General features: G+C 46.4%; 1 protein-coding gene across 1 annotated transcript; it reads right to left on the bottom strand.

Annotated features, from left to right (window-relative positions):
- Positions 1 to 281: 281 nt before the first annotated feature.
- On the bottom strand, positions 282 to 21,151 carry LOC126536300 (alpha-tocopherol transfer protein-like). Its single transcript, XM_050183217.3, has 6 exons — positions 20,764 to 21,151; positions 12,470 to 12,625; positions 10,752 to 11,003; positions 9,886 to 10,079; positions 2,951 to 3,061; positions 282 to 683 (listed from the first exon to the last, which is right to left on the bottom strand). The coding sequence occupies exons 1-6, from the start codon at positions 20,816 to 20,818 to the stop codon at positions 492 to 494; spliced, it is 960 nt and encodes a 319-aa protein (XP_050039174.2). The 5' UTR covers positions 20,819 to 21,151; the 3' UTR covers positions 282 to 491.
- Between the last annotated feature and the right edge of the window lie 6,772 nt (positions 21,152 to 27,923).

Raw genomic sequence — 27,923 nt, forward strand, 5'->3', positions numbered from 1 at the left:
ATTTATAATGAAAAACCATAATGAAAAAAGTGAGCGCCCTTTCCTGAGTTTTCATGTCTACTTACCTCGTAAATTCACTTGAAATTGTGATTTTCATGAGGTCTGCTGTCTTGAAGGCATGGCCGAGCCACAATGAATACTGCACATTTACCGTCAAGACGTTCCGAAGTGTCACACCAAGCGAGCTTTAATTTGCAGTGTGTGCGTGCGTGCGTGCGTGTGCGTGTGTGCGTGTGCGTGCGTGCGTGCGCGCGCGCGCGCGCGTACCTCTGCCAACCGCATTTCCTCACAATGCAATAATTGCTCTTTAATAGCCCCCTTTTTGACAAAGCCTCTTGACCGAGCCACTATGATAGGTTTTATTATTCGCCGCAGTAAATTGGGCACCGTTACTTTCAGACACTCTTGTGTCATAGAATGTCTTATCACAGACGTTCATTCGCCGATATGCGCTTTCGGTCCTCAGGAAGCGCTAGCAGCGCAATACTGAATCATCTGCCACGACTTATGGGCATGCGATATCCGTACCGGCTGATCTCGTCGAAGAACTTGGCTTTGCTTTGCAGGTCTTTTTCTAGCTTGTCGTAATCGTAGAATTCGTGAGTTCCGCCAGCTTCCTTGGGTATTACGTCCGCAGGAAGCAGGCTGTGTAACTTCACCAGGTCGTGTCCCAGAAGACGAACCTGAAGAAAGCGAAACAAAATGTCAGCGTGAGCAAATAAGCGCGTATATTATATGGCTCAAGCTATGTAGACATTCGATAGAAGCGATTTGTCAACGAAGTCCATGGGCTATGTCGAAATGAGGATGTTTGCTTCAACAGCACAGCATTGCGTGTTCGACAACTCCTGCTAAATCGTCGCGCAATGCTAGGTTGGCTGCAGTGTAATGTATTCCTACGACCACTAAATCAAGAGTTCCAGAGGCAAGTTATGCAAGCTTGAGAATTCGGGCGATAAACGAAACCTAGACGCATACATGTGTTCACTTAAATTCCACTCAGTGCTGCATACGGAGCGAGACAGTAAAGTCAAAAGATTTAAGAAACACATGAGGAGGAAGTGCAGGTAGCCTCAAGTTCGGACAACTTGGGGCACCTTGCTCTGCCACTCGCAAACGTTTTGGGGATTTGCGCAGTCGAGACGGAAGTCTCGCTTTTCATCTTCGTTCTCTTCATTTGGAGGCGCTTTTACTGATCAATTTGATTTGCCGCGCACGCCTTGAAGTCACCGTCCGAGGACTCGTCACCAACCAAAAACGCTAGGGACATTGGCGCCGGTCCTGCAAGAGAAATCAAACATCACAACACATTTACAGCGTAGCTATACAAACTGTCATGTGCCTGTAGAGACCCTACGTATTGCAAGGTGCTGTGCACTTCGCCTTAACGTTTTGCAGCAAAGCCATTAGTGCGACTAAAAGCGCACGAAATAGTATATGCGTCTTTTCACGATGTCCTGGAAAAACTACACAAGTCCGCGAGTTTATATTTAGAGAGAAAACGAGCCGCGTTATGTGTAATATGCAAGCAAATCTTCAATTGTGCTCCTCATTTAGGAGCTAAATGAAAATTGCTAAGCCCTCATTCTTTGCCTGTTTAGGGGCATTACATGAAACGCTTAAGAAATTTCCCCGCTACGCTGGGAGAATTCAATTTCGCAGCAGTTTTATACTTGTAGGGAAGTTAGGGTCACGTTATATAGGGGGGGGGGGGGGGGAGGGTACCGGAAGTTAGATGTGTGTAGGTTGAGTAGAAGCTTTGAAAATGATTACTAAATTATCGTTCTTAAGGGGCATTATACGAACCGCGTACTTGGCCCGGTGTCCTAGGAGAGCTCAACGGAGCGCCGAGATTTATTTGGTCTGTCACATAGCGCCTGGCGCATTAATTCTTCAATCACCAGCACAGTAGTGCTGAGCGCTCCTCTTGTTGTGGGAGTTAGCGCGATTACGTTGCGTCACCTACCGCATCTTCTCTTCACATGTCACTTTCTTACAAAAACTATTCATTCTTCATCTGAATAAATATAACCATTATAGTAGTGTGCGAATATTCGAAATTTTGAATACGAACCGAATAGTCCTTGCTGTTCGATTGGAATGCGATTCATGAGTTTGCTATTAAAAATTGCCGAATATATTCGTTTCCGCTTAAATATTTGAAATTCCGAACACTGCAGAGTCTCGAGTGAGCGAGCCTGACGCATGTGATCGCTATTCCGAAGGGTCTTGCTGCAGGAGAGCGGCGGTTCTTGTGCAAAGGCATCAGTTTCTTGGCGAACTTAAGGGGCTCATAAATTCTGCTGTATTATTTACAGTCTCGATTTGTTGTCTCCATTTAAGAAAATCAAATTATTATTTGCCCGCTCTCAACGCGTTGTGTACTTTAAAACAACATGAAGTGCTCTAGAATCACACTCCTCTCCTTCATAGAACATGACAACCTACGTGCATCTTTTCGCTTCATTACTGTCGTTGTCATGGTGCTCTCGATAAACGAAAGCAGTTGTCTCAAACATACAATTTCTTTGGTTGTCGGGGAAGCAAGCTGAGAAAACATTACGTGCATGTATCAAATAACTAACTTTTCCTCTCGCTCATTTCTTTTTCTTCTTTTAGCAAACAGACTCCGCGCACTAAGATGGACATAGGGGCTAGTTGGCTCGTCTCTTCGTTGAGCTTTAAAAAGTTATCAAAATGAACACCATGCAAACTTCCGAAGCTTCCGAATATTTGATACTGGCTTCGATATCCGAATGTCGTTTGTCTCGAATATTCGTATTAGTATTCAATTCCATTCGGAAATGTCGCTATTCGAACACTCCTGACAATCATCTGGTCGTTTCCTTAACACCAAAGTACACAAGAAAACTGACATTCCGTTATCAACGGTGAATGCACACATAAGTACGATTCTGTCACCAAAATTGCATAAAATGTCTGCGCTTACCCTTTGGAGCAACTTCGGCTTCATAAAACGCTTCGCTGCCGCAAAAAGTATATCAAACAATGCTGGGTTGTGGATTACGTAGAGGGCTTTGACACGGATGGGATAACAGTCCTGAAAAGAGCGAGTTGAATTGCGTTAAGCAAAATAAAAAGTCCACTTTGTAGTCATCTTACAAGCCTCCAAGCCACTGTGGAGTCCCAGTCAACCTTTTCCCAGCAGTAACGTTCAAAAGCATGCATGAAATGGCGTAAGTCTTTTCAGGGTAGTTACAAACTCGTGCATAATGGCTTCCTTGAATGACTTAAATCCACGAAACACTGTCATCGTAATCACCAAGCGTTTCCATTATCTCTGAGATCATATCCGCATAAATGCCATCCGTTCCATCCTACATAGGTGGCTTTTCGTTTTTCTGAGATTGATTTTTTTCACTTTTTTTTTACCATCTCTCTGGAATTCAAGAAAATAACACACACCTACAAAGAAATAAAACTTCATGTACTTGATCTAAAAATTAGGCCGTTACTAATACTCTGCTTAATTTTGACGTGTAATGATGACACACAAAAACACACAAAAAAGTGTGTCTGTAGTCATTTCTTTTTCTTCTCGTGCTTTCTTTTCCTTGAAATGTGAGTAGTATTCTTTGGGAACCTCACACACTATTCGGTATGCGTATATATCCTCATTTAACCTCTTTCACGTCCACTTGGGCCCCTGGGTATCTGTCACTCTTCAATTAACCTATTTCAAGCCAGCTTGGATGATTGAGCATGGACCACGGGGCATGTGCCGCCCTTTACTGAAAAAAAGAACATTGACTACAATAGCGAACCGCTAAGGAAAATTGAATACATATAAAATATTCCAGCAGAACCCGCATCCCAATGGCTGTCGACGTTAATGCAATGAGCAGCGACGAAATGTAGCGACACACCGTATTGGTGCTGCTGAAACGCGACATGTGTGACCGTAACGTGTTGCTTTTTAGCGCGAAAACTAAAAAGGGGGGGAGACAGAGCAGAAAGGAAAGGAAAGACGAGCGCTACATTTACAACTGTTGTAAGTGTAGCGCTCGTCTTTCCTTTCGCCTCTCACTGTCATTCTTTTTTCGAGTTTTTGCGCTTAAAAGCAACATGTTAAGAAAACGCCAACTCACCCAAGAAGAAGCTATTCTCAAGCGACATGTGTGAGGCGTGAGTGCAGCCGGGCACCTCTTTCGCGAATCCCTCTGGACATGCTGTGCCATGTAATGGTGCCGGCATGACGTCCACGCGTGGCGCGGGTCTGGTAATATATACACGCAATATTTTCTGCATATATATATGACGTGGGTTCGATACCGCCCAGCATTAGAGAAATGTTCCTGGATTTTCCCATTGAAGGGTGGCACATACCCATTAAACTGCACATATCCTATGACAGAAGTTGGTGCCAAAGATGTTCATTGAAATGCGGCACATACCTCGTAACCCAAGTTCACGTGAGAGAAGGTTACTGAAGAGTGGCACATATACCAAGTGTAACGTACTCATTGACCCCAGTAGGTGCAATGGTTGGTTTCGAACACGATTCCCCTCAGCACAGCAGCCCAATTACCCTACAGAATAGACCATAGACTACCTAGTGAGCCAAGCTGACGAGAGGACAATTAGAACACAAAAACAAGTATCCTAAGATCGCTAAAGCCCATTAAATTTCTTTAACATCTTCGCTGTTGGGCGGAATTGAACACGTGACATATGGGTTCCTGAAGCGCAGCAGCCAGACACGTGAGCAAGCTGCGCCGCGAATGCACTGGTCATTGTGCCGCTCTATAATGAAGAAAAAACCTTAAAATTTATGTAGTGCTAGGCGCCATAGAACCCGCGTCGCACGGATTCTTCAAGCACAGCAGACCGATGCTCTAGCGAGCTGCGCTACGAATGCGTGCGGCCAGCGAGAGAACAATTTTCAGCGTTCACCCACACCGATGCGCCACGCATCTCAGAGGTCTACCAAAGACTTCACGTTGTCACCGGTAGATGGCGCAGCGTGTCCTGAGGAAAGCGCGACAGGAGCCCGACTGAAGTACACACATCATGCATGACGCGTTTACATGGCTCGCACGTGACGTCACGTCCACCCGCGCCGCTGTGTCCGCGCAATGCTGGAGTACCACGTGCGCCGCACTTGCGTTGGCTGATCGCGCGCGCTGTAGTGTTGCTGTCTCACTGCGTTTTCTAAGTGGATGTCATCGATCCTTGCGAGAAATGCCACCCGTTTACAGTAGGCCTGCGTTTAACGAGACATATTACGCAGGACTGATCGGGTCGACGCGTGCGCGATATAAAGAAGAAAGTAAAACTGTGCGACGATGTGGACCCGTACGCGTTGCGACCGGGTGCGGATACCACGATAGACGTCAGCGCTTTCTCCGAGGTCTCGCCCGGATACATTGTCAAATACCTGGTTTTCTCTTCAAGCTTCGCGACACTGGAGGAAATGAAGGTTTATAAATCGCTTGAATCTCGCAACTACTTCCCAAGCGGTTGGGTGAAAACAATGTCGGCGAAGCGACTGCAGGGAGAGCAGGTGCTCCTACTAGGAGAGGTAAGCTGGATCCCCCGTTTTCAGTCCCGCATTTTGGGTAGAACATTCAGAGGCATTCCCTGGTTAGTCAGCGGTGCGTTCAGGAGACACGCAAGATGGCAGCTCGGTGCAGAGGGCAAACCAACTGATACTGTCAGTGAAGGCTCTCCCCTTACCCCAAGCCAACAGACATTGTAGCAATGTTGCATGCATTGGCGCAAAAGCAGAGTTTACGTGCTGGGTTCAGAAAATCTTCAAACAAGACATTGCATCTTGCGCGAGTATTTTGTGGCTGGGAGAACGTAGTGAGGGCTTGCTATGCTTTACTTGGATATCCCTGCATTGTGTACGTCATGTATGTTTTGATCTTAGCAGTTTAATTTTTCCTTGATTGTCTTTAGAGGGAAGAAGGCACAGTCTGTGGGCTTGCCATGCTTCTTTTTTTGGATATCTGTGCATTGTGTACATGATGTATGTTCTGGTTCCAACAGTTTAATTTTCCCTTGATTTATTTTGCAGGTGAACCACTCACAACGACTGGGCGAACGCCCACTGAAAGTGTGGATTCTTTGTAAAAACAGTGGTACCGTGTTGGCTGCATACTGTGCCTGCATGGCGGGTGTAGGAGAAGCTTGCTCGCATGTCGGTGCCTGCTTGTTTGCTGTTGACACGGGCGTGAGGATGAAGAACTCGGTTAGCTGCACTAAAAAAAGCATTCGGCTCCCTACCTATGTGGAAAATGTTCTATTCAAAAGATTGAAAGAGGTTAATTTTGCATCTGCCAAAGGACAAAAACGGCAGCTTGATGATAGGACACCCCCACAAACAAAAAAGTGATAGAGCGAAGATTTCGTGTGGCACCAGCCTCACCAAAAGATGTGGAACACATATGCAGTGTCTTCAAGAGAAGTGGTGTTGTCCCGGCAATTTTTTCCGTGCTGCCTGGCTATTCCACTGCTTTCAAGGAACCTGTGCCGAAAGAGCAAGCACACCTTCGAAATTTGTTTACGGGTGATGCTTTGGTAGATGGACTCGACACCCTCGTTGACAAGGCCAACCAGTTTTTGAGCACGCTTCATGTCACCGACGAAGCAGTGAAGTTGATTGAATCAGAAACGAAAAGCCAGAACAATTCACCTGATTGGTACCTTTACTAATCCGGTAGAGTGAAAGCATCTGTAATGAGAAGCGTCTGCCGAACAGCTGTAGATAATCCTAGCCTGTCGTTCCTGAAATTAATTTTTTACCCAGAAAAATTACTAAAGACTCCTGCCATTGTCTGGGTTTTGGAGCATAAACTGGATGCACTGAAGACCTATGAAAATCATCGCAAACAAAAGCACGACGATTCCAAGTGTTGCAGATCTGGTCTTCATCTCAGTGCCTCATATCCATTTGCTGGAGCAACACCAGGTGCACTGATTTCATGCTAATGCTGTAGAAAGGGCATGCCCGAAGTTATACGTCCCTATTTGCTGCGTAATGCCACTTCGTTTACTGGGGCTAGGTCATGTTTTACAGACATTAATGGAGCTCTGCAGCTTCCTAAGCAACACGAGTAATATTACCAAGTTCAAGCACAGATGGCTATATGCAAGGTTGGCTATTGCGACTTTATTGTCTGGGCTCCAAACCTCTTTTACAAACAGAGAATTAAAAGAGGCGAACATTTCTGCAACCAGATGTTTGCAACTCAAGGGAATTTTTGTAAGAGCAATTCTTCCCGAGCTCTTAAGCAAGCGTTTCACACGGCAGCAGAGAGCCCCAGAAAAAGCATTGTCACCAACAAATATTTACCGTTTCTGTCAAGGACCAGAGACAGGGAAGACGATCGCGTGTGACAACCTATCGCACACATTTAAATGGTTTCATTTTTCCTGTGTGGGAATCACAAGGGCCCCAACAGCAAAGGAGTGGCACTGTTCACAATGCAATAAAGATAAACAGAACTAGTTTGCTTGGTATTCATATGCTAGTCTGTTGTACTGGTCTCTTGAATAGCTAGTAATCAATTCATTTAGTAAATAAACGAGTGTACAAGATCCAAAACAAGCCTGTTTTATTTACTGAGGCATGCTGAGTTCGACAAACAGCAAGGCACTTGTGAGATTGTAGCACTACATAAGAATGGAGCCAGATTTCTCTATTCATAACAAATGTTCCCCCTCCAGCATACACGTTGATAAAAGGGCAATTATTGTTTAAACAAAAAAATTGCATGACAACAAACGACAATAGTATTGAAGAATATAGCGTGAGCAAAGGCTTGTGAAAGCAATACACACTAATGAACTCCGAGGTGGGTGAAGCCACTTCACCGTTGGCTTCCCTTGGCTCAGCTAGAATTGATGGACACAGATTAGACATAGCACAACATACAGTGACAATTTTATCGATTGGCGGTGTATCATCACCTTGTCGGTGGGCAAAATACTCAATGGGGAGTGGGCCTTTCAGGAGGAGGAATAAACGTTTATTGTGCAACCAGCACTTTATGATGGCCGGGCCTAAGCCTCCCATGAAGGGACGAGATGATAAACTTATTCCTTGTGAGCCCAATCACTATCTCCATATGAACACGCACGTTGACAAGTTTTCTGGTGCTCAAGACTTCTTCTGCCGACAGTTATTTCTTATCTTGCAAAAGACATGCAACAAGGTGCAATAGAAGCCAAACTCTCAGAGATATTGAAGCCTTTGTCGGCAAGCACAACATCACCAGGACGCAGGTTATCGAGAATGCCACAATGTTCTGTGACGTGCTTATCACTGCAGCGCCCTCCCCAACCCTCCGAGATGGAAGTGACAACACCTTGAGGAGCAACGCCAATAAGAAACTTAAAAGTGTTACTCTGCTTGTATTGCGACCATGTCTCACTTCTTGCCTCATACAATGATGGCTGCTCTATTTTTATTTCAAAACACTCAATGACTGTGGCTACATTCGCACCAAAGGAATAAAAAAAAAGTCTGCGGCACTATCTGCTGCAATGAGACTCGGTCCGGCCACGAAATGTATGGCTTCAATCGACAATCTGCAACGCGTGAAACTGTCGCCTGTGAAACTCCAAACCTGAAGCCAAGGTCAGTGTTGTGCAAATTGAGCTTCAGCTTCATCAGAAACAGAATAAACTTTTGACACTTTCACAGACCGTTGTTCGCACCGTGTGGGATATAGCACTCCACAACTTTAAATATGCCATACAGAATATCAAAGTTTGCCATCCCCTGCGTAGTAGACGACCTTGGCTTTACTCTCTCTGAACGCTGCTTCAGTCCACTCCAGTTGATCAGTCTGAGCACGCAGGGCATACATGTTATTATTTAGTGCAGTGCACTGTTGCGCCAATGCTTCAACATCTGCCATGGTCATCTCTGTCTGTGCAGGAACTCCTGAAATTAACACAGCAAACCTAGGGATCAAAGCAGAATGGTTCACCAGCATGCAGACGTTTCATCACAGCGATGTAAACACATCAAACATCCAGAGTGAACGAGATATACCTTTCTGACTTAGACAAAAAAAGCAATACTGACCAGATATTCATTTTCAGCAGCCTGGACTTCGCATTCGGCTCGGGGCAGTGACGCGCTGTCTCCTGCGTATGTGCCGTCGTCGTTATCGCCGTCGTCACTGGCATCGCAGCGCTTTTCGGGTGGCGTTACGGCGACTCCAGGAGCTCTTGCCGGTGCAGCGGTCTCCGCGTCGACCACGGCAGTTGTTCATTTGCACCGTCGCCTTGCAGCACGCTCGTAGCGCGCAGTGCCTTCATTCTTTGCTTTGTAGCCTAGCAAAAGAATTGGCGCCCAGTCCGGGTTCGTCTCTTCACAGAGCTTCGACGATCTCCCTACAGTTGCAAAGAAATATCATTCTAGCGCGGTGTTAAGTGCGCCTTAGGTAATAATAGCGCAGGCTTACCTGTTACGAAGTGAACGCCGCACGCTCGGACGTTTGGGAGATCGCCCTTGAGATCGGCACGCGCAAGCCACAGACTGCGCTGCTTCGAGCTAAGTGTTTTCGTTCGTTCGCCTTGCCAATCTCCAACCTTCGGAAGCCGAAATAGGCTTGTGTTTGCCGAGTCCTTCCTTAAAGTTGCGTTTACTGTGATTACAAGATCTAACAACTGCGCAAATAGGCGTTGCAAAACAGTATTATTCGCATACGACTGACAGCGTGGTTGCCGGGGTGCTCCGCTATGCCGGAAAACTAGCCCGGCGTTTGCGGAAGTGACGTCAGTGCAGGCCATGTATAGGATGGGTCATTACACTGCTTTCATCGTAGTCTCATTAACGTCGACAGCCATGCTAAAATGAGTTCTGCTTTATGTTTATTTTTTTTCACAAGGTCGTAAAATCAATCTCACCTGCATCAGGTACAAAAGCTTGCTGATGAAGTACGGTGTGTACTGCGTAATGTGGTACACGCTCAGACCTTTGAAGTCGAGCACGAACACGACACCTCGGATCTGAACGTCTTGCTGAAAGAGGAGCCACTCGACCTGTACCAGGCTGACTCGGAAGTAGTCGGTGAGCGAGCACATCCGGCTGTTCCATGCGCCTGAAAGCAACAACCATACACAGAAGCCACCAAAAATATCATACTCTGAGCCGAAATACTACTGCGAAGAGAAAGACAACGGTTGGCCACAAAAAACATCGCATAGTTCTGGGCTTGCTCGAAAGTCCTTTCGTTCCTACGTGCCACAACTTTTAGTGGACACTTGAAAATAAGACCAGAGCTTGTATACAGTACTATTTATAAACTTTGTATGGGTATAGTTTTGGTCCTGTTAGCACGATATTTTTTCTAATACTTGGAGCAAGACAAAACTTCAGACAGGTACAGGCATTGCTGGACAAGTCGGAGAATATTTCAGGACTCGTCTGCTTTCCGAACTGCGAGCACGCCTTATTTACAACAGTTGAATAAGACAAAATAGACAGTTGAATGTTAAATGTGACTTAATTTCAGAGTTTCTTTTTTTTTTTTTGCTTCCGGGTTTGGGCAAATGCGAATCCGTCACACGTGGAAACTACGCTGGTTCAGCATCTGTTCCAAGAGACCAGGACCACTCTCAAACGCTGTCGTAATACTTAGCGAAGTAACATACGTTCAGTGGCTCCGCCTCCGTGACGTTCCTTTCGTTTCATCGGACAGACTTCCGCAAATACAGCCGCACTAGTTTACCTAAAAACTCATATTTCGCAAACAGACAGACGCGATTCTTACCTAATCTCAGAAGCACAACTCCTCTCCCGAGTGAATCCCTTTGCCGGGACACTGTGACTAGGCGGTGCTGGCGACATGTGGAGTCGAACGGAACCGAATATGGATTCAGGTTGTCAAACATTTCCCGTGTCTCCTGCTTGACGCGGAAATACTTTCGAATGTTCTTAAAGGCCTCTTCCACGTCGTACTTGCGGGCACGCAGAAACTTTACCAAGAACTCCTCGTCTGTGGGGCACTCCAGCCAGGACTCCTCTGAAAGAGAGAGACATGCCAGGACCGATCATCCTACAGTATTAGCAGCAGCAGTGCGGTTTACAGCGATGTCATTTAGTACGGCACGCTTAATGTAGGTTGTTGCGTGGCTTACTTTAATCCCACAAAGCCGAACGTATAATTTTCGGCTCGATGACTCTGATACCTCAAAATTCAGATTTAAGTGAGAGAAGTTTAACAGAAAGCTCTTAGTAGATTTTGGATACACTGGAGCAAAGTTTCAGTTGTGGGTAGCTCGGAGAACCAATTGCTAAATAAGTAATTAGAACACTAATTATTTTGCGTCTAAGCAGATTTCGTTGTTTATTTTCTTTTTCTCTTTTTTTTTTTGGTACGAACATACTCTCGTACGTCAGAAGTAGAGGCGAACAAGTTCTGTTTTTTTTTTCTTGATTTGTAAAAGTGTTTGAGCTTCCTAAAGTATTACATCAACAAACGAAACAATGTAATGACAGTCATGGAACTAGAGCCTTAGTCTATAAGGCCAGAGTGTCAATACCACAACCACTAAATCAGCTCTAAGCAATTCTTGACAGAGCATTAGGTACTCAGGTGAAAACGCATGTTAAACCATGTGGCGTAAAGTGACCCAGAGCCGTCTTTTACGCTGTCTGTCAGCCCTTGTTTAGCTGTGCGATATAAAATCCAACCAATCAGTTAATCATTTTCACTAAGTGAACTATGTATTTTTCAATAAAGACGAAGACAGCCGGAAACGCTCAGCGGCGAAGCCAGGACAGGTGCTCCGCTGTCAGAGGACCCCCCGAAATTTTACTAGTCCATATGAAAACAGCCTCTTAGGATGCAGGAACAGATAATGATCAGGCTTAAAACACTTATTCGAGACATTCCCAGGAATTTTGGCCATTCACACCCATAGAATTAGTCTACCTTCAGCTCAATAAAACTGCGTAGCTCAATAGGCAGCATATTCAAAAATTATTTTTGGCAACGTCTACCGATTTTCAACGAGTTTTTGTTAGCGACGTTGAACAGGTACTGCCTTCTATACCGTACGCCTTTACGGCACTTAGTCGGTATTTAGAGCTGAGTGAAGCAATGTTTTTGTCAGGACCAAAACACTGCTATTACGTATAGCACTAAGTGTCGACAAAGTGCCGCAAAAGCGCATGTGTTTAAAAGGAAGTGCCCTCTCGACGTCACTATTTCAAACTTGATGAAGCTCTGAGGATCTATATATATATATATATATATATATATATATATATATATATATATATATATATATATATATATATATATATATATGTGTGTGTATATAATAACTACTGCTTTTTAAGTTACGCTGTTGTATTGCGGTGAAGTCCAACGGATTGCCGAAAGGGCAATGTCCAGTATTCCAGGGCGTGATAAAGTCCTCGCTGGGCTTCTGAAAGCCCTGAATCATCCACTACGCTGCAATCTCGTTGTCTGAGCAAACTTACCGGAGAGTAGCCGGCGCAGCTTCCCGATGCACTTAGCTTTCACTTCGGGCGTTTCCCCAAGCTCGCGTTTCGCCATCTCCTCCAGGTCTGCTGTCATGTCGCCTGCTGTTTTGGTGGCGACGCCTCGGTCGCTTGCCATCAAAAACTGCCCGATTTCTGGAAGAAGGTAAATAACGCACGCATATGAGCGCGTTTCTGTATACAGCAGGCTTCCGTTAAAGGGAACTCGCACGGACCGTGAAAATAGGTTCGCCTCATCTGAAGTCTGTCTTACTAAGAGGGATACATCGAACGAAAGTTCCTGCTATTCATCGCGTGGCCAAATGTCTACGACCCAACATAATAAACAGAACAGCATTAAGGCTAAAACGCAGGCGGAAAAAAAAAACATTGATTTGTGCACCCTTGCTTAAGCTGTGGAGCTATCGTTACTTGCTACCCCTGTGCAAATATGTGCACTCTCACGAAAGCTGACATTTCGCTAAGCTTGCTAAAAACGTTTTCTATACCCTCACGTTAAAAAAATGCACCAATGTATTCAGGGAATTATCGGCTGCGCCATGTGTGAAGTTGGTTGTTGTGGCTTCTGGGTAGTGTCCCCACCATAGTAATCAACCTGCAGAGGCACGTCTCGGACACCCTCAGTTATTGTTCTTATGGTGTCGCCACTACAGGTTTCCATATCATCGTCGGCGCTGACGTAGTCAACTGAAATGCCATTTACTTCTCGTGTAGCTAGAAGATTCACTTTATCCATGTCTACAATTAGGGCTTCTGGCTGAGCCGAGTAGACGTCAGTCGCAGCTGTTGAATTTCGGTCTAATCGTATCAGCGGTTCGTGTTAAGATATTTTATTGGGTCTATGGGGAAACCCACCAAAAGTTCATACATTGTTCATCATAGCCGAAAGTTTGAATTAACCGTGGCCATTCTAACGGAAGCCTACTGCGTTTCTCTCCACGTAGTGCAACGAATTATGTTAGGCGCGGTCAAGTTTAAAGGACTGCGTGTCGGTCCGCAGAGCTGTTTAACATTTTGTCTTAATGTCCTCTTTAAATAATATACGCCTATTATTCGAAGCCGGATGCTACAAGTAATTTCCTTGGATATCTGGTACAAATAAATATATTACTACGCAGAACTATAGGGACGCGACACTATGCAGGTGCAAATGTTAAAAGGTGACACGATAAATCATAATACGTAGTTTGTTTATACGAGAAGAAAGGGGTTTAACCGAGGGGCCGGATATTTATTAGTCATATCATCAGTAGCCAACTAACAATGACACCAAGGAGAACATAAGGGAAATTACTTGTACTTACTAATTTAATTAAAGAAATGATAAATTAATGGCGATGAAAGTGGGTGAAAAAACTACTTGCCGCAGGTGGGAACGATTCCACGTCTTCGCATTACGCGTGCGAAGTCATTCCTCAGCAACATGTAAGGCATAACACAAGTAATGTTTAATGTCTGCTCTTGAGTTCCATTCTACGTAAGTGCCGACTGACGCTGTGAAGCAGATTTCAAGCACTAAGTTTTCCACGCAATTGGAATTGTATAACGCGAATACATCAATGTCATAAAAGTGCAGATGTGATGTCATTTGGTTTACTTATTTTTGGTAAGCGAACAAACATGGGAAGGTACCATGATTTGGTTTTAATCAGTTTTCATTGCTCGCTCGTATCGTTAGTATGTTCGCCCATGATACAAATGATGATGATGATGATGATGATGAGGATCGTTATTATTCGCGTTGTACGTTATACGGTTTCGTCGAAACCAGAATCGCAAACGAAAACAACCACGACGTGCTGTCATATGCTGTTCTCCAGTCAGATCCTGCGGCCCGTATTCATTCGGGAAACTTAACTGCAACCGCTTCAAAACATTTCGAACCCCTTTTCCAATATCGACGCTTGCGCAAAGCAAGATCTTAGTAGTCTCATTGACCAAGAGTCGGACCCCCGACCCCTTTCCATAGCACAGTTCGCGCATTTATCAACCCCAAACCTGAGCCATATTGCAAACCGGTCCGAACGGTTATTCTTCACTCGAGCGCTTAACTGAACTCATTACAAAGAACCGGCACGCGAAAACCGGAAGGCAAATCATTCGGCGGCCCGCCGCACGTGCTTTGCACAGATAGATTGCAGTGGATGCAGTGCATGTAAGACGAAGTAGGGGGTAAGTGGAGGAAACTGGGGAAGAGGGAAATGGTGGCCAACTTCTTGCGCAGCGAAAGAACGCGGGCAGAAGCAGCTCGATGAAACATAGCAGCAGCGCGATGGGGAGGATCGCTGCGCCCCGTGATCATATCGGCAGGGGTGAGGCGAGGGAAAGTGGTGAGGGGGCGTTTCACGTAAGACGCGCCCGGAAGTACACGCAAAGCTGGCAAGCTCGCGCTCCCTCTCCAACCCGCTCCTCCTCTGCGCACGGCCTGTGATTGTTGGCCGTTACGATATCTCCACTTCCGGCACCACCGGCGCCAATATACCGGCACGGTGTGCTGAAGGCGCCGCTCGCCTCCCGACGCGAGCGGCGCCAACATGACTGAGATTTGCATGAGATTGCCTTACGCTGGGCGGGCCGATCGGTTTGGTGCGTGTAAAGGAACATCGTCCTAACTATTTTATCAATTTGACGTATGATTTTTACGGTATCACTTCTATTTTCATCATTTTGTGGCATGTGTTCATTTTATGAAAACACGCGCATGAAAATAGGACATGCAAATAACAAAAGTTCTTATCGCTGATGAAAAAAGGAAAAAGAACGAAAAGAAAACATTACGAGTTTCTCTTGGTCTGGAGGTGCACATCGTATCTACAGTCACTGAATGAGGCCTGTCGACTTCAGGGATCGAAGCAATGCAGATATCTCTTTCTGAGCTTGCGATACGTGTGGTCACTGTACTTTTGTCCCCGTGAACGTTTTCCAGCGTGGAGTAGAAACCTCCTTTTCCCTGCTTAGGGTAGAAAACCAGACGTGTGTTTGGTTCACTTCCCTGCCTTCACTTTTCCCTATCTCTCTCATCGCTGTCAATTCAGTGAAGATACAGCTAGACCTAGCGGAATATGTCCACGAGTATTATACATTATGCAGGTACAACGCACATGTTCAAACCTTTGTCAAGCGAAGCTTTCCGAAAGTGGTTATTTAAGTCCGGTAAAACTAAATCCAATGCCTACAATAGTCTTTATTTTCGTCCTACGCGACGTATCATCTCATGCAATGTCCGTGCACTAGAAAGGTCACGACTCCAGCCTTGTGCGATGTTCATGTTTATGCGCTTAATTCATCGTTTACGTGCTATGCCCAAATGCACACAGCAGCTCATGCGGATGCACACAGCGAGACGGTGACGCAACGATGTCGCGAGCACGGAGCCTTGATGTTCGATGTCTTTCGAGGGAAGAATGGCAAAGAGATTGGGTCGGCGAATGGCAAAGTGCAAAGGGTCGGGCGTGGGCTACTGGTGACTCCTCGACTGGTTCGAAATAATTCTGGTGCCCGTATTACTTACGGTGTCACGGAGCGAAGTGTCCCTGTCCCCCTACTTTAAGAAGAGTGCTGCTGCTACGCTTGTCGGTGAGCAGAAATGCCCGACAGGAGCGCCCGTGTAGTAAACCTATTCAAATCGCGGAATGCACAGGCAATCTCGCACATTTTTTTTTCTTTTTTCCGCGCCGTCTTTCTTATAGCCGGGTTGAAGATCGCAGCAAAATGGTGAGGTAGGCAGGTTGGTGAGCGTTCCATCCAGAACCCTTCGATCTATCATCGCGGCCGATTTCACCAACCTCGAAAGTCAAGAAAACCTGCCCCTTGGTACGAACCCTTTCAACGCGCAATTCACTTTCGATTTCCAGACATGCCCCGGTTGCACGTGGCGTGCTGATCTCGTTACGCATTTTCGATTCACGAATAAGTAAAACGGGTCTCATTGCCGTTTCACGAGCGCATTTACCACGAAATCCGCAACGGCTGCAAAAAAATCCGTTTCCTTCGAACAGCGTAAACGATATGAGCAGTGAAGAAATAACAGCCCAAAGTAGGTTTATTGCACTTCCTTCAATTTCGTAATCGAGAGAAGGGTGCGTTGCCTTCCTTCTTAGTCCTCCCCGTTAAGTTGACGCACTCGTAGTCTGCCATTGCTTTTCTTATATTTTAATGTCTGCCACCTGTGTCGGCCGCAAGCGCGCACCTGCTGAAATTGATTCAGCTCAAAACACGTGAGCAGTGTATCGCAGTGCGAGGCAGTGAGCCAATGGCGTTAAAGCTGGAGAAAAGAGAAAAAAAATTGAAAAAAAAATTTTCAACACTTCTAATGAGGCATCAGTAGCCATTCATCATAAAAACGTGCAAAGTCGTAAACCTAACTTCTGTGCGCCGAAAAAAAAATATGTATATATCTTTGAGGACGCAAAAAGCTAGAGCGAAATTTACCGTGGCACTTTGAACCTACGTCAATGTTACCCCGGTTCACATGTACGGGATAAGGCTTCCTGTCATTAAGAGTGTTGCCGTCCGCTTCTATGTGGTTCATTTCGCTTCGTCTTGTCCTGCAGAAAAGTCCAACTTTTCGTTCGGATACATGCATGGCGGCGTTCGACAGCACTGGAGCGCAAGAAGTGGTATTTGCAGACACACACGGTAGCTACAAAAGTGCCATCTCTCAGTATGTGCAATGTGTAAAAAAAGAAAACAAATATTGTTGTGTAAACAACCGCGTATTACGATTACAGCACCCTCAGAAAATGGGCAAGGACGCTGCTGGGCCGACTATGCCCATCGTGCGAAAGCATCGAAAACGAGTTTTATGCACGGGTTGCATCTTGAATCCGCGGCCGCCAGACGTTATGCAAGCCTGATTAGTCACACGATTCACTGCCATTGAGTAAATGCTGTCACGTGTTGCAGACACCAGCGCACGTACTTTGCGCCGATCGCGTATGCGTGTGTGAACGGTGCATGATGGTCCCTCCGACCGCGCGCATGGACAGCAGACCATTGTTCAAGGAATACATTGTAGCTTCCTTTCCTGACCCAAACAGCACTGTGGTGACTACGGGGACCATTTTAGAGTTATTCAACGACGCCTGCTTGCATACGCTGGTCTGTAGGAATGCCGCACCATTGTGTACTCGTATGGACGCACTTCCTCCTCTTCATTCCAACCCTTCATCTTTCTTCTTTTATCCGCCTTACTCCGTGCACAGAAGCTAGCTAGAACAAGCTAGCTCAGCTGGCTACGTTCAGTAGTTACAGTAGCTGTCCCTGTTTTTCTTTCCGCTTTAATGCGCGTCCACAGGCAAGAAATGCTTCGTGCGATATTAAACGGAACCCGCACTTTACTTGTCGTCTTGTACACGTGCCCGCGGCATGAGAACGTATTCTCGGACGATCACTTTCGGCTATACTATCGCTTTAGCGTGACGCAGTGCTCAGCCAGCCACTCAGCTCATTCGGTTTTGCTCAACCAGCCATTAAGCGCGCACTGAAGGAGATATCTCCTAAAGCGACCGTCCGAGAATACGTCCCGTGGCTTTTATAGATGGATTGAGTGAGGAAAAGCAAAACGAGGAAAGCTATGGAGGTAAGCCGGGCGAACGTCCTCTTTGCCACCTTCTATGGAGGAAGAAACGTCAAAGGGGATAAAAATTCGAAAGCGACGAAGTGGAAAGAGGCAATGACTCATTCGATGCACTTCGAGAACAAGATATGCGCGCCGCGAATTCGCGCCTTGCGAGGTAGCAAATTTCATGGTCGAAAGTCGACATCACATTTGCGTACGTGCCGCAGGTTTCAGCAGCTTCCTGGGCGTCGACATTTGTGGCTGTCTCGAGCTTTGTCGTATAACTGTCTCTGTGGCACCGCAGGGGGAGGGCCCGTCTCTGCTGTGGTTCTGATGCGAACATCGTTCTCGAACAGTGTGCGCAAACGAAAGCCTTTCTGCCCTAAGCCCCCAATTCTCATTTTTTTTTTTTTTTTTTTTTTTGAGAGCGATTAGCTATATTGGGCTCTTTCGCCCGTTTTTGTTGCCGGTAGTTTGTGGCTTTCGGACTTCGACCACCAACACAAAAACACTGATGCAAAGCTCTCGCTGCGCGAGAGCTTTGGGTCATCGGAAGGTTTAGATGCTGTGTAGGAGCGCTCGGGAACGACAGTCTTCCTCTTCCCTCGTCACCCTCTCCCCCCTCTGGCATCTGCTGGAGATGGCCCCAGCGGCGAGTCCCTTTCCACGCCGACGCTCGCACCCCTTGAGACAACGCTTATTCAAATTTTAGTTCCGATATTCTTTTTTTATGTGCCAAAAAGCCACGATTTGATGATAAGGTGCGTCGTAGGGGTGGACTCCAGACGAAATTTTACCACCATGAGGTTTTCTTAACATGCACAAAGGTCTTGCATTATGTCGCCCCCGTCGATATGCGCCCGTCGCGGTCCGGGTCGAACCCGCGACCTCGAGCTCAGCAGCACAACGCCATAGCTACTAAGCTACCGCGACTAGTGTGGAGACAACAGCGATATTACGAATCGAATTGTATATGTGTAGCCACCTAATACTACCGCTACAAATGTGCTGGCTGGTTAAACGGCTCCGTTCCCTGAATTGCGCAATGAAACAGGAAATGCTACCTAAATATCCTCACCGCAACAAATATGCGCGATAAAGTGAGTCATCTTTTTTAAATAAAGTCAATAGTTCTCTAGAAGCGTTCGGCTATTCGCTTACACTGACAATCATAGTTTTCGTTTTTAGTTTTTCCATGTTACCTCCATCGATATTATTTAGCAGCTGCAGCATGCATTTGCCGAGCGCGTCGCCTCAAACTTGTTCATAGTCGTCGCGATACTTCGGAAGCTACAGTGAGCACATTCAGGAAATGTGAAGCTCACGCGTTAGTAATCAGTGCGCCTATCTCGTAATCTGTAGATTGCTGACTCCAACCGAAGCTCAACTGAAGGTTCAGGATATTATTTTCTTCACATCAAATATATTTTCATGCAAATATTGCCGGCGTGCAGTGTAGCGTTGCAGTCGCTTAGACATCCTTGTAAATCATTGGTGGTAAGCAATTTTTTTTTTTTTTTCGTTTTCGTTTTTACTGGCCTTGGCTTCGTCCTTTTGTTATGACATGGTGCTCTATGCTTCTCGCAACTTTTCTTTAGAGCAGTGTAGTGTTGAACCGCGCGCAACTGATTCAGGTTACGAAATAATTTTCAGTGGATAAATAAATAAGGCAAATATATTTCGTTAAGTAGAGGATGTACACTAGTAACGGTCATCATGGGTTAAGCTTCTGGCATTTAATTTTATTTTATTGCCTTGCTCGGAAAAGGATGCTTTTTGTGCACTCATTGGATAAATAAAACTAAAAATGCCGTCGCAACAGATATGTGATGACGAAACAGGTCAAGAATGTTAATGCGATAATAAAGAGGCGATAACGACGTGCTATGACAGAAGGGCAAAGTTTACACAAATTCATGCAAGCCCATAATTATCATGCGGCCTGAGCTGCCATTCTTTCGGCTAGTCCAGACATTAACGTCACATTTCCGTTCAATAATTCAGTATGAACGCTCTGCATCGTTAACCGTTGGTTGTAGCAACGGTCGGCAAAGTGCAAAGATAGTTATGGTGAATCATGATCTACGTCGCATAAGCAATCAGCGTTGTTGCGAGAGCGGCCTAAACTTTAATGCCTGAGGCCTTTGTGTCCCGTACCTGCTTCACCAGTAGCAGGCGATGGTGTCGCTGTTCTACTTCCTAAAGCCACGGCGGATGCTCCACAAAAGTCCGGTTTGCGATGGGCTTGCAGAAGCCACACGAGAAATTCTTACAGCGCCGTCCTTGCCCCCAACCCCTTCACAGATTCTAATCTCCTACAGGCTTCCAAGTGCATCGCTGGCGGTCGTATCTTACCATTACAAAATCCAGTAGGTTCCAGGGGACTCCAGCATTCGAATCCAGAATGTTCAGCGCGTGAGCCGAATTTCGAAGCCGTCACCGTTTTCTCTGGACTCAGTCGGTGACTGTGGACTTAAGGTTTCTGCTCTGGGCGTCGAATACCCTTGCAAATTTTTGTGTTCCGTAGTTAAGTTAATAGCACAAAATGACATTAATCTCGAGAGAGTTCGTACCATTGTCAAATATGCTTCGGCGCGGTGACTTGCTCCATATGGATCGACCCTGCCTAAATTTAAAACGCACAGAAGTTTGGAAGAAGAAATTTACCTGTCCATTTCGATGTTCGCAACCTCTCCCAAAACACTGCGCTCACCTTTGAACAGCGTCTTCCCGTTGGCTTCCCGCTTGAAACGGCCGACTATGTGCATCCAGGTATGCTCCGCAGAGAGCCAGCCGTCTTGCTTATCGTCTTTCACTGGAGCAGCTGTAACAACTTCCGGTTTCGGAAGCGGGATGCGATGACTCCGGACCCCTTTTCGGTTCGTATACTGTGCGAGGCAAAGCCAGACGTGCTACAGCAGTGCGCCGGGGCGACAGTGTTTGCTCTACAGCAATGGCGGTGGGCGACCGTCTAATCCGCTCATCAGTACAATGTTACACACACACTTCGTCTCGGCACTGTCGCGACCGTCACTGTTACTCGCGGTTCCTCGTTCGCCGAAAGTAAACTTCCGTCTCGCAGGCCGGGCGCCGCGTGCTCATTTCCGAGCGCTCCTGGCCAAGTTAGCGAGTATACCGTTGGGAAAGGCCCGCGCGCGACCCCAACTCACTTTCGCCTAGAGGGTTTGTTTTCTCTTTCTCGGACCCCGCCGGGCCAAAAAACAAAGCGGCTTTTCCGGTTTCCCCCTTACCTGGTCCACTCTTTCTCTGGTGGTCACGCTTTTGGTGCTACTCTCCGCCACGTCCCCACGCTCCACGGTGCGCTTTTAAGGCACCAAGAAACTTTGATTCGGCCGCAGACAGACATTTTGGGCAGCGCCAAAGGCTATTTCAAACTTGGAATCGTCGCCTTTTTGATGCAGCCAGTGTTTTCCTTCGCGAATTTTGTTGTTGTTTGCTCGCAAGCTTCCGTTTCCTAAGGACATATTCACAAGAATTGGTCGCTGTAGTAAGTATCAGTTGGCTGGACGAGTCTGTATCAAGCCTTCCAGTACTGTATTGAGAAATCAATAACTCCGGTTGAAGAAACAGGGGAAATAGGGTGTACATCAATCGTAACCTTCGCGTAAACATCTGCGAATGTTTTTTTTTCGACTTTTCTCTTTTATTTACCTGGCTGCCACTGCTTATGAAGTTGTTTCTTAATACCGGGCTTTCATTTCGGTTCCCTTTCTTTTTCATGTGTTTAACAAAGACCTTATGTATAATTTTGATGCAGATAAGAATTAGCTGGACAGCCTTGTTTGTAGCGCATATAGCAACCCATTCAAATAGCGTGCAACGATAAAAACGGAATAGCAAAAGGAAGACCGGTATTGCTCTATTGCTGTTAATTTTACGGCAAACACGGAAATAAAGAAGAAAAAAATATTCGGGATTTTGGACATTAGGAGACACTTTCAAGGCAGACGCAACATCGAAAGGCGTTTCTAGAGATTCCAGCAGCTATCGAGGGGTAATGCTCCGTCATGCAATCAGCGCCCGTCGATTTGAGGTCGTGACTGCCCGTGATCAAAACAGCAGATGATAGAACAGCTGACGCTTGTCGCGGCTTCGTCTATTCGTGCAACCCCCATCGAGTGCTCAGAGCTCACATGACACGCTGGGCTTCTGAAGGAGGGAAGCTGTAATTCGAGAGTCTGGTGTTTAAAATGTGCGACAGATTCAGGACATGGCGGGATTGCTTTTATTTATACTGCTTGTTTTTAGACGGCAAACTGCTCAGTTGGGGCTTGTACATTGCATTCCGTTCTATCTATCTCTATATCTCGCGCAGTTTACACAAAACTACTGCAGTGCCCGCCGTGGTGTCTACGGGGCTTGTTCAGTGTCTCACTCACTCAGTGTGAGTGAGTGAGACCCACTGAGTGACAGACCCACTCACCCTCCGAGGCGTTCTGCTATACAGATTGCGATATGGCGGGTACCAATCCTCGATGTGGTTGCAGGTACGCAATGGAGGCAGAATGTAACATAGCAGAGTGTGGGTGTAGGCCAGTTAGTTATTCGTGATTTTGGGAAGTTACCGCAAGCAGAACATGGAACTTGAAGAAAGGTACAACACGAAGCGGTACAACTGATGATTTAATGAAACGAACGCCAAGCTTATATAGATAAGACGCACTTGTGCACCCGAAAAGCTTGCGGCAACTTCCCAAAATCATGAAGGCAGAATACACGAATGCTCGTATTTGGAGATTTATGTGCCCGTCAAACAACCCGAGGTGGTCGAATATAGTTCGGAGCCTCCGACTACAGTGTTTCTCGTCGTCCAGGAGTTACTCTGTGATGTTAAATTCTCAAGAACGAACCATCCGATACAAACAGTCGTGCACAAAATGTTCGATATTTACGCCCTTTTGAGCCTACCATGTCGCGCAATAAAAGCGTCTAGATTTACTGCTTCCAGCACTTGAAATCATGCTCCATCATACCGTCATCTGTTATGCCTTTGTTTGTTTTTAGTTCTTCATTTGCTTACGCTAGATTTTTCTTCCAAAGTAACTTTTTCATCACTGTGTGGCAGAGGTGTACATTCGGTATCAAAAGCCTAGAGGACGCTGTATTTGGGAGAGGAAAAAAAAGCTGAATGCCCGCGGAGCCTAGGCACATAGCCTCAAATTCAGAGTTGCAGACCGCAGTAGTTCGTGGAAGCTACGCAGTAATTTATTTAGTTGGAAGTGGCATGCTGTAACAGATCACGGCCTGTATTCACAAAAAAAGACTACTCGCGTTAGAATTGTTCGTAATCGAGAATGCAAGGCAATTCTGATGCTGGACATGTTATTACAGTAAAACCAACAGGCCAATGGCAAAGAGCACTTAGGAACAGAGAGCCATGTGAATTCGACCGCAGAAATGTGTCGTTTTCGTGAAACCCGTGTTCTATGAGCATTTTATGCTGTCTATACTTCTCTATGTGCACATTATAACGTGTGTAACGACGACGCTGACGGTCATAGTGAGGTTCCCATACGAGGGCAATTTGACTGGAGTATATAAAGGTATTCGCGCGGGTTGTCAAGATGTATCCATTCGTGTTCTTGCGCCATGAACAGTTTGCACGCGCGAAGTGGGACGCCCTTGACGCGTGGCGGTGCAGGCGCGCAGACTCGCCCGCTTTCGAAATTGGCGGCGAGCGCAAACGTCCTGTTTGCCTCTCAGCAAGCATCAGTCATGCGACGTCTTGTGCAATTCGCGAGCAAATATTTTCTTCTAGTTCTGAACTAATACTAGCTGCGGCGAGTGTGTGTGACCTCGCCTTACGATGCACGGGCGACGGGTGCGACGCGAAAATAATCAAGGAAAAAGAGAAATATCATTGTATCACCGATTTCGCCCTACAGCAGCCGGTCTTATCACCACCATCGACAGTTTGACGCTCCCTTTCTTCCCCCCCCCCCCCCCCCCCCGTTCAGGCCGATCTCGTTCTAGTTTGTTTTTCCTTGGGGCTTAGCTCAATGGGAGCAACGACGTAGAGATCGTTGACTTCCAGTGGCGTGGACAAAGGTGCGTGTGCCTGCACGTGTGTGTGTCTGTGTGCGCGTGGGTGCGTGCAGGGGCCATTTCGCCTCGGAACGCATCAGATTTTACTGCGAGAACAGTTAGGTGCTTGAAACTAGGTTTCTGTACTTTCCATTGTGCGACCGTCGTCGTCAGACTAGCTATTCATCCTAAGTTTCACTTTCGCGATGTAGGGAAAATAAAACAACATAACTTTGCCCATCGCTGCAATAAAAGCGCACTTCTTTGCGGATGTGCAGTTGCGAGCTGGACGCTCTAACCACTGCGGTATGGCACAGATTTGGTGCTAGCCACTGTGGGCGGGGTGTTGGCAACTTCTGCACGTGCGCTTTGGAGGTTAGACTACAGGCAATATTGTACCAAACGAGAACGACGTTATATGCGTATCCCAATAAAGAAAGAAGTCGTTCCTGAGAGCTCGGGTGGGGTCTCCTGTGACGTCTTCCTGCTGTCGCCGAGGTTGAAGCAGGTAGTATGACTGAAGTGTAAGTTGGTTTGCTTATTATTATTTCATTTTCTTCGCGCCTATGAGAACGACAGGATACAGCTTATACGTGCAGGCTGAAAACAGTCACCGAAATTAAAATCAAGGTGATAACACCTTGCGAAGCTGTGTGTTGGATACGCAACAGATGACTGCATATAAAACGACCACAGTCCGGGCAATCATTCACCACAGGTGACTCAAGGCCCACTTGTGATGAATCCGCCAAATTTGAAAAAAAAAGAAAGTTCTCATGACAGGCCAAGGGTGAACCTCGGGGAGCTCCCGACGGCCTTAGCGCTACATCTGCGAGCGCGAAACCACTCCAGGTGGTCAAACTTATCCAGCAGCCGTTCAATATATCTCACTGTTTCTTTGGCATGTTAGGCCTGGTCATCAATCAAGTGCGCGCATTGATGCAAGCACACGCGTAGTACACGACCGTTTAACATATACGAACTATATAGTCGGTGAAAACCTAAGAATACTGTGGCAAATACTATATCTCAAAGGGAATTCCTATAGCCCAATTGCGTTCGCTCATTTGCGTGACGTCATGGTGGAGGCAAACTTCTTTCAATATCGGCGTTTATCGGCAACTATATTTCGGAATATGAAGGCCTGGGAGGAGCTCGCACCAAGTGCTTAAGTCGTCGCCTATACTAAAGCGCATGTGGGGATGTTTACCGTTATGTACACTTGCATGCGTAAATGCACTCAACTCACGAGCAGCTGCGTTTCTGCAGTGGGCATGTACCGGGTCGAACACTTATATATTGAAAGTGTTACCGGACAATGACAACCGTGGACACACCCAAGCGAGTTTAGAGCCCAGAACGAATAACGCTGGGCAGTAATGGCCGCGAGGAACGATTGCTCTTCGGTGTGTGTTGTACAGTACATTTTTCGCATTACCGCTAATGTTCGAATTTTTCAGCTTTGAGCAGGTCAGCCTCTTAGTAAAACGACCAGCACCGCTTCCGGGACTTCCGCGTGTTGGGCCAAAGTAACAATGCCACTGCAGAGAAACTTGGTCCACCGCTATGAGCTTTTGCTTTCCGCGAGGGTATTTCTGGACGCTCCTCGCGGCACTTCCTCGTAGCGTTTCCGCGCTCGGAGGTAGCTGACCGGGATCTTGTCGTCTGCGGCACAATCCAAAGTCGTTGCGCCATGTTGTTGCATAAAGAGGGAAAAGATAAGCTGCTTTGAATGCAGACAAAAGAAAAGCAAAGCATCGCCTTCCGTTTAGCAAAAGCTAACTGTTCTTTTCGTTGTTACATTACCGCATTTCTGAAGTTACATAAGGACAACACTGTGCACGGAAAAGGAAAGCTGTATGGAAAATAACACGAGTATCGCAGAGCTACTCTTTACAATGATTATTCGTATCTAGTATTATGCAACACGCGGCACCAAACGAAACGGCTCCCGGCAGAAAGCTGTTATCGTATTGCACCGCTTCATTCACCTGGGCACCGTCGGGTAAAGCGGCAAGCGCGTCTAACGGATTTCAGAAGTGTCTGCGCAAGTGGTTGCACCGTAAAGCGCCTCCTTTACGGTGCAAGACTCAGCATGAGAACAGTTAAAAGCATACACCCATCAAAAAAGTTCATACAGGAGCCTTGTTCACAATTATGAACAAGGCTCCCGTGCGAGAGCCGAAACCTCTTTCACTTTTATAAACTTTCGGGGTTGGTGTCCGCATTTAACTGTTGTCACGTATATTCCCGGCCAGATGGGTTTCCGTCCAATTCTTGATTTCAACACTCAACATGGCTTTCCAGCGTGCCTGCTGGTTGGCTCCTACCCCATATAGCACTGCAGACATCAAGCGCAGCAGTGCATTACCAAAGGTTCCACGTGTATACCGATTGTTTATCCGATTGCAGAAGCCGTTCTCTTTAATACTTGTTCCGATTTACTTCTTTTAATGCATTTCAATCTCTTTCCCTTGCTGATCGGGTACTTATTGAATCTATGGTAGTTTAATGGGCATTGTGACCCAGCGATCAGCGTGATTACGGCTAGCGTCCCTTTCCAGGAAGTCGAAAAGAAGTTCAAGCTCTAGATACCGGCTATAGATGCCGATCTGTAGAGCCGGGTGGCTGCCGGGTGGGTGACGGTGGAGGAATAATGGAGTCTACAGAGTGACGACCAGGCAGCCAGCCATATTTCCTTATTCTATAAAACAACCAGGCAAAAATGTCTAGATAGTTAGTGCCTTGGGTTCGCCCAGTCGCGCTGCTCAGAGGGTCGACTGAAAACACAACCGCTTTGCCACCGATTCTCAAACTCAGCGTCGCGGGCTTGAGCAGTACACTTCCGTTGGTTAGGTACCTGCCGTGTACTCCATTTTGCAGCAATGTGGTACGGCGTGCATGCCTTCGCAATGGTGCTTCCATGATTTAATTCCGAGTGATAAGAGTGGCAGAACAAGGAATGTCCCTGGAGCCTCGAAAATTTAGAAATGTGCTTTGAACCCCTGGCATACTTTAGGGGCGGCCACCGCATGCTCGTATTAACATGTAGTAGTATAGTTAGTACGTAAGAATTATAGGGCTACTTCCCTCGAAAATCTGTGTGTCTGTCCGTCCACCTGTAACGGGTGACACGACCCGCTCGGTAGGTACACATGGAGTCCTGTGGGGTAGTGGCGTAGCCAGAAATATCGTTCGGAGGGGGACTGACGTTGCAGCTCGGCCTTGTACAATTTGTCAAGGGATCAAACAGGTGAATAATTGCAGTGCCATCGCCACAGATGCTGCAAACGAATTCTTGAACGTTACGCTCTGTCAAGACAAATAAAATATGTATTTCTTTTATAAAAGAATATACTCGTATGTCCCGAAACTTCTGCCCGAAATAACTGATATCACTGTGTTCAATGGGGCTGGTTGGTTCATCTTTAGAATAAAAACAGGAACAGCGCAACACAGGACGAGCGAGTAAACAGGACAGAGCGCTGACTAGCAACCAAATGCTTTTTAATACGTCTTTATTTCTGCGTTTAACAGAAGCAGCATATAAATACATCATGAATGTGACAAAGAACATAAGAAGGAGGATCAGAAGGATAACCGTCAGTCAAGAAGATAATCAAGTTCTTTTGTTGAGAGCGTGAGGAGGCATCGCCACGGCATGTTTGCGAGCTGCTCTGAAGCGCTCGTGCGAGCACTCTGTTGAACAGAGCTTTTCAGTGCAAGTCAACAGACTAACATCAGCAGGCTACCCGACCAGCGTGCTGTGCAGTGTTGCTGGTGGCCTTGTAAAAGAGTTAAAGAACGCCGGAAAACAAGCTATGCAGT

The sequence above is a fragment of the Dermacentor andersoni genome, chromosome 4, assembly GCF_023375885.2.
Source record: "Dermacentor andersoni chromosome 4, qqDerAnde1_hic_scaffold, whole genome shotgun sequence".
NCBI lineage: Eukaryota > Metazoa > Arthropoda > Arachnida > Ixodida > Ixodidae > Dermacentor > Dermacentor andersoni.